The sequence below is a fragment of the Electrophorus electricus genome, chromosome 20 (assembly GCF_013358815.1).
Source record: "Electrophorus electricus isolate fEleEle1 chromosome 20, fEleEle1.pri, whole genome shotgun sequence".
Taxonomy (NCBI): Eukaryota; Metazoa; Chordata; class Actinopteri; order Gymnotiformes; family Gymnotidae; genus Electrophorus; species Electrophorus electricus.
Window position 1 is genome coordinate 2,619,960 of NC_049554.1, and position 7,147 is coordinate 2,627,106.

Here is a 7,147-nt window from a genome sequence, read left to right on the forward strand (position 1 = left end):
AGGCTAACCTTCAGACCTTCACCTTACTCGTGCAAAAGGCTTGGCTCTTCAGTGTCTCTGCTCCCAAACTCTGGAACGCACTACCTCAGCACCTCTGAGCTTGAAGTAGTCTTTCCTTTTTCAGTTTCAAACGAAACTCAATACTCATTGGTTCGCTTAGTGTTTTTCTACTTTTTAAACTGTATTTGCAGGTTTTAATCATTTAACCTGTTTTAAAGCTTCTCTTAATATTGTCAATGGCTTGTCTTTTGTTTTGTCCTTGAGTCTGTGAAAGGTACTCTATAAATAAAACACTATTATTATTATTATTATTATTATTATTATTATTATTATTATCAATCTTCTTTTCCATTGTTGAGTGAAAGCCATGCATTACCACTTCTGACCTTCGTGTGTTTCCTACTCTTCTCTGTTAGTGCATTCCCACTACCTGTATGGACACGAGCTCCCAGCCTTTCGGGAATGATGTGCCAAACTCTCCATGGTGGGAGGGGTTTCCTGGCTCCTCCTCCTGCCCACCAAAACCAGTGTTCTCCATGGTGGGAGGGGTTTCCTGGCCCCTCCTCCTGCCCACCAAAACCAGTGCTCTCCATGGTGGGAGGGGTTTCCTGGCTCCTCCTCCTGCCCAATGAAACCAGTGCTTTCATGGACATCGTGCAATACAAGGGGAACAAGACAACAGCAGCAGCAACAACAGCAAACAAAACAAAATTAATCTAAAAAAACGACTAAACTTGGAACCGACACACGTTTGTTGCGTAGCTGCTTTGAGATGAGATATGTCGTCACGTCAGGCACTTCCCAGTAACCACAAGTTATTTAGTCATTGTGCTGGTTGTTTTCAATTGGTGTACTTGGCTCCTAGTCTGTCGGTTCTAGTCTACTTCCTTGGGTGTGTTGATTGCAATTTACTATGTAAGGGTTCCCCTTACTGGTTATGCAAGATATTCAATGTCTCTTTATGTATATAAAATGAAGTATAATATCTTTTTTTATAGAACACACCCACGCACATTTACACACACACACGCACACACACACACACACACACACACACACACACACACACACACACATATATATACACACATATATGGAGAGTTGTATATGGTTGTAAATCATGACTGTATGAATACTGAAAATCTGTCTCAGTTGTGACTGTTTTTGTTTGTTTAAACTCTTTGTCTGGTAGCTGACTAAAACCTGTAGCCACTGTTTTAGATGGTGTTGGTGAAAGTTGCCCTTTCACGCTGACCTGAGACCAGTTTTGCTATTATTCTTATAAATGTGAATATTAAGATCTGGCTAGTGGAGAGTTGGGCCAGATCTGTGCCTAAGGGCTGCAGAATCAGCAGTATTTCAAAACCCCAGTTTGTGTTTGCCATTACCTCAGCAGTGCTCGTCCACACGAGTTCATTGTAAATACACAAAGCAAAGAGGCGTTAATGAGCTCAGTAGTAACGAAGCCCCCCATATCTGAGAAAAGCTCACAAATCCAGACATGTACTATGGCAACAGTGAAAACAATAGACATCCATCATCACCAAGCCTACAGCAAAGCCTTATACACAAATGCAGCAAAATGCTCTGCACTTGAGCTTGAGCTCGTGTTCAGATTCCTGGAGAGAAACGTTGAGTGTGCTGCTGAAATGAAAGTGTTTGCAGACACTCTACCCCACCATCGCAATCTCAATCCCTTTAGAAACTAAAAAGTGTTCTGCATTAACTAATCACACTGGCAAAATGTTGTGAATGCGTATAGCTCAAACTTTGGTTCTATATGTTTTTATTTATTCAACTGGTTGGTTGGTTTTGTTTTGTTTCGTTTTGTTTACAAGAGAAGTTCAGTGTGCCTCTGCAGCAGCTATTTTACTTATGTATGTATGTATGCATGTGTGTGTGTGTGTGTGTGTGTGTGTGTGTGTGTGTGTGTGTGGATATGGATATGTATTTTAACTGTGTATGTATGGAAGTATACCATATGTATATGTATTTGATTCCAAGCCTGTCACAATGCTGGTTATTTGAGCCTTTTTCACCTAAAAAGTGCTATAGAACACCATGAAGAACAGTGAATATGTGAGACTAAACAAATCACTTTGCCCCAATCATCAAATTAATATAATAAACGATGGTACGACATATGTCATAGCAAGGTCATATCATACTATGTGTGAATTATTAGTAGTCTCAGAGTGCATATATTTTCTCTCTAGGACTCTATTGACCGAGGAGACAGGAGAGAAATCACTGTGTGCGTGCCACTTAACTGACAATCATTTTATGCCCCCCCATGCACTCTTTGTCATCACACACAGCTGAGGAGTCTATCAGTTGAGCACTTGAACTTGAAATCCTGTAGTTTGCTGCTCTTTGTGTTTGTTTTGTTTATATACCTCCGTATCTGCCGAGCGTGCCTGATCTAATACAGCCAGTTCACTGATTCTTTGCTCAGATGTATTTGTGCATCTTATTGGATCTTTTGGTCTGATGCTCTTCTCTTTGTCTCTCTACTTACAAAACCTTACATCCAAACTACTTCTCTAATGCCAGAGCGAGACACTGAATTGTTCTGCCTTGACCTGGGCCAGTCCCACGTGTTGGGGACATACCACTACTAAGACGTCGCCCCAGTTCAGTACACAAATGACGTGTGCAAAGGTCGAACTGACACTAACTGAAGTCATCAGCTTTGCAGTGTGTCTTCCTGTGATTGTTGGTAGCATTTATGCTCTGTTGTTCCTCTAATTCTTGACAGTAATGTGAAGTGTAAGACAGGTGCAGCTCTCTCTCTCTCTCTCTCTCTCTCTCTCTCACACTTGCTCTCTTTCACTCTCATATTTCGATCTTTGTGTGCATGTGTGTAGGTTTAAATCGTTAGTGTAAATAGCCTGTTTGTATACAGAATTATGTATGCAGTAGTTATTTCAGATTCCACAAGAGAGTCTGTTCCAGTGAGATTTCTTTTTTGATTTCAGCAGGAGATTTTGTTTAGTAGGTACTGTTGAGGTTATGTTAGCCTCCTTTTCTTCTTTAACTGTAAATGTATAAAGCTGTCAAGAAAGATTATATATATATATATATAAAATATATATAAATATTTGAAATAAATATTTAACTAATGTAATAGTTTTTAATCTTTTATGATGTGTTTTGGATTGAAACTGTCAGTATTTTTCTTTGAGCCAAGACACAAATATGAGGAATTGTAAAATACATGTACAAATACACAACAATCTTTATTATAAAAGTCCAAATAAATTATTCCAAACAAAGAATAGAAAATAAAATAGCAAAACCACTCTGTAGAAAATAGGAACGTATTTACATGGCATTTCGGAACTAGTTTAAATTAAGCAAATATTGGTCAAAACGGTCATAAAACATTGGCCCCACAAATTAATATTTGTTGGTAAGCATAACACACACAAACAGAATGCAAAAACAAAAGGATCAAGGAAAGGTTTGAAAGGACATAAGGTCAGTCTGTTCGCCTATATGAAGTCTAGACTAGCTAGCTTCAACCTCTTCCAAACATAAGAGAAAAATTGGAAATAGTTGCTGTGGACCACTAAATTTACTTGGAAACAGTACCCATGGGGCTTCTGTGGCTTCATTTGGGTTCATATTTGGTTTGGGTGTTCTAGGTAGTGCTGCCGTTTAGAGGTTTTTTGGACCTGGACTTCATGATGTACCTCCAGTGTACCTTCACACCTACTCTTCTTCATTTAATGTCCACTGAGTATGCGACTGGTGTGGCCTCTGAGCCTGTGATGCTGTCTACAATAGATGTCAGAGACCTCAGGTTGGCATGATCTGAAGAGTCTTCGTTCAGAAGATCTGGAGAAGAAAAACAGGTAAGATCATTAAAGCCCCAAACCTCTGAGCGACACCATTTCTGCTCCTGCTTGATCTCAGCGACTGAGAGCCATGATTCGCGCTGAGTTCAACAAGGTGCGGCTGTGCCGGTCGTACCTTCATGGGTGGAGTTGTAGGCGGGGCCACAGTGTTCCGACGCACTGCTCCACTCCGGGCTGCTACAGCAGGTGCTGCCGGAGCCCTGCTCACTGGAGGAGGACACCTGTCGCATACACACGTCAGTCAGAATAATGCCACACCCACATGCAAACAGAACCACTTGATGGTAAGCAAACCACATTTGCCCCACTACAACTAAACTGTTCTGTAGTATACAGTAAAAGTGTTCATTCAAACTAAGAATATCGGTCTTGCATATTGGGTATTCCTCAAACTGTTTTCAGTAGAAGTATCCCATGAGATAAAATCTTGAAGAATCTTAACGATTATTATTTCTTTTATAAATCTGTAACTAATAAAACATTTCTATGACAATGATAATCTTGACATGCATGTTAAGTCTATTTATTTGTTTGTTGGATGTTTTATCAGTTGCCCTCTATATTAACATAATCTAACGTGAACTCCCACTTCATTATCAATCAAGAGTTTAGAATTAGGAAGAAAAACTTAGAATCGTATGTTGAAATTTACTCATATTGCAAATTCACTGGCTGGCAAATAAATGTTTGTCCTAACCGCCCTGGATTCACAACACGTTCTGCTCAAACTCAGTCCTCAGCATGATCTATCTACGGACAGCTGGACTCACCCTCTGCGGCGCCGAGCCCCGGTAGGGAAGTCCAGTCTGCTCATGTTCCTGCTGGTTGAAGGAGCTGACCAGCGCCTGGAGCCTCTCGATGTACTGGATGGCGCTACGTAGAATCTCCACCTTGGGCAGCCGCTGGTTGGGGTTCATCAGAGTGCTGCGTTTGAGCGCCTCAAACGCCTCGTTCACCTTCTTCAGCCTCCTCTTCTCCCGCAGCGTGGCCGCCCTCCGTCGGTCCACGCTGACGGACTTGCGCTTACACACCTTACAGGCCCATGGCAGGCAGCTGCCCGGGCAGTGCAGCTGCTCCTGGCCGGGCGAGAGCGGCAGGCCCAGCGCCGGCGCCGGAGACAGCTTGTCCTCGGGCCCTGCCGCGCCTCCAGGTAGCAGCCTGCTGTCCGCGCACAGCCCCACCACGCCGCCCCTCTCCTGGTATCCACCCTGCTCGAAGCCCCCGCTCAGCCGGGAGGGGAAGAAGGTGTCGGCGCCTTCATAAAAGCGCTGGTCGGGGAAGAAGTACGGGTTGGTCTCGAAAAGCTCCATCTCGGCAACAGCTGCGCCGCGCACTCCGGTGGCTCCAGCGGCTCTCGTCCTCCGTGCCGGGTTCGCGTCGTACGTCCTGCGGGGTGTGTGGCGGCGTGCACACTGCGCGTGGATCCCCAAGCTCGTGCCGAGAAAGATCTGTGGGTGACAACTGCTCCACACCAACTGCAGCAGTGGCATTTAAACCCTCCGCCTGGTGTTAGATCACTAGGTTAAATATAGCCAGGACCCAGAGAAACCTGACCCCACGTTTAGCTGTTGCCACACATCTAAACTTTACATCTCTGTTCATTCCCCACCTATCTCCTGAGGATTCGGGGCCCAGTTTTGTTCAAGGCGTGGTGTCAGACCTCCACTGAAAGTCCAGAATTGTGATCTCACTGTCAGAAAAATCAAACACATCATTGGAGATTTGAAAGAGCCTTAATTAGCTTATGCTATTCACCATCAAACTCTTTCAAGAAAAAATGTGATATAAATAACTGATATGTTAAATATGGTTTAATATGTTATATCCAATGTATATTTGCTATGTATATATAGTTTGGATACATTGTAATTATGTTATATGCATATGTTATATACATATAATTGCTATATATAATGCATCATTAATATAATTGAGAAAAGGCTGTAATGATGCTGATTATCTCCTAAATCTTCATCAAATAAAAATATCCAGGGTGCACTTCTGATAACTTTAGAACCCCATCAGATCACAGCACAGAATGAAAGACAACAGTCATGGACAGTATGTGTTTGGTACCCTGCCAGTCTTCAAGCTCTGCTGAAATCAGTCCCACCTGTGTGTTATTCACCGTTACTCCCGTATTCACCTAAATGACTCTGACATCTATATGTTCCTCCAGGAGCATGTTTACATGTTCTTACTGCAGCGTTGCCACTTGTGCTGTGTGAGCCTGGTAGTGGGAGCTGGACCGTCACTGTCTGTGACCTCAGGCAGTGACCTCGGGCTCCCCGAAGGCGGCGGATCCTTTACAGGCACACCCGGCCTCCTCGCTTGCTTGCAAATTCCGCCAAGCTTCCTCCCGGGCGGCTAACGAAGCGCCTGGGCTCGTTTCACAGACGCTGACGCCGCAGCGGCTATCTGAGCCTTTATCGCGGCGGCTCCGTTGTGACTGCCGTTCCACTTTTCGCATTGCCCCTGTCCTCTCCTTCCGCATGCTGACAGTCATTCACGCTCGCACCGGCGCGTGCGGCCGTGTCGGAGCGCCGTCAGGCCGGGCCGTGCAGATGGGCCGGGCGAGTGCTCTCGGTGCGGTAACCCAAGCTTCAAGCCTGTGCAGGATTAGGAGGCCGTGCAGTTGGCTGTCAGGTTAAAATGTGATGGATAGCCACGGGTGGCTGGCAGAGCACAAAGAGTCCTCTGTTGCTCTCTGGCTGGAAGGGAGCAGCGCGTCAGAGGCACTCACAGGCCTGCTTTTAACCCCATTGTCAGCAGAAGCCTAGGGTGAGATTGCAGGGTGACAGCCGTGTGCACCCAGACACACACACGCACGCACACACATCGCCAGAACCCCACTTGATGCAGAAAGCACATCCTCAGCATTCTGGAGAGGGCATCTATCTGTTAAGTGTTTCCTCGTCAAAGGCAGTTCTACAATTGGGCAGTGGTAGTTACAATAACAAATGTTGGATGCTATTGTTATTAAGACTGAATTGTTACGAACTCAACTAGGAGAAATTTTAAAGTCTTTCAAGAAGTCCTCACTTCCTAAATTCCGTCTTCTTGTCATTTAGCTTTTATTTCGACTTATTATGTCTTCAGCACTACTTAAACAGCACCCTCTGCAGGCCAAGTGGCCCATGCCCAGCAGCACTCCTCCAGTGGCCAGCCGGTATGAATGTGCGTGACTGGGCCGTCGCTGCGAGGTGAGGTGCGGCCCTGCCCGAGCGGAACAGTGCTCTACTCTTCCACAGTGACGAGCAGCAACACATTGCGTGACAGCTGTTGGG

The 7,147-nt window shown here is 44.8% G+C and overlaps 2 protein-coding genes across 8 annotated transcripts in view; one reads left to right on the forward strand and one right to left on the reverse strand.

The window, feature by feature from the left end:
• ppfia4 (PTPRF interacting protein alpha 4) overlaps nt 1-2,160 on the forward strand; it is a 64,090-nt gene extending 61,930 nt beyond the window's left edge. For 3 of the 6 annotated variants that reach the window (XM_035520421.1, XM_035520423.1, XM_035520422.1), the window contains exon 30: nt 417-2,160. In XM_035520421.1, the coding sequence (XP_035376314.1) occupies nt 417-632 (216 nt within the window). In that variant the 3' untranslated portion in view covers nt 633-2,160. The remainder of the gene's footprint in view (nt 1-416) is intronic. The other 3 variants (XM_035520424.1, XM_035520426.1, XM_035520425.1) reach the window with 2 other exon arrangements.
• Nucleotides 2,161-3,220: 1,060 nt separating this feature from the next.
• myog (myogenin) lies at nt 3,221-6,215 on the reverse strand. 2 transcript variants are annotated; one of them, XM_027020014.2, is made up of 4 exons: nt 6,062-6,215; nt 4,631-5,550; nt 3,976-4,081; nt 3,221-3,840 (listed from the first exon to the last, which is right to left on the reverse strand). In XM_027020014.2, the coding sequence occupies exons 2-4, from the start codon at nt 5,348-5,350 to the stop codon at nt 3,725-3,727; spliced, it is 942 nt and encodes a 313-aa protein (XP_026875815.2). In that variant the 5' UTR covers nt 5,351-5,550; nt 6,062-6,215; the 3' UTR covers nt 3,221-3,724. The 2 variants fall into 2 exon arrangements, with proteins under 2 accessions (XP_026875815.2, XP_026875816.2); XM_027020015.2 differs by lacking the exon at nt 6,062-6,215 and having other exon boundaries at nt 4,631-5,662.
• Nucleotides 6,216-7,147: the final 932 nt, after the last annotated feature.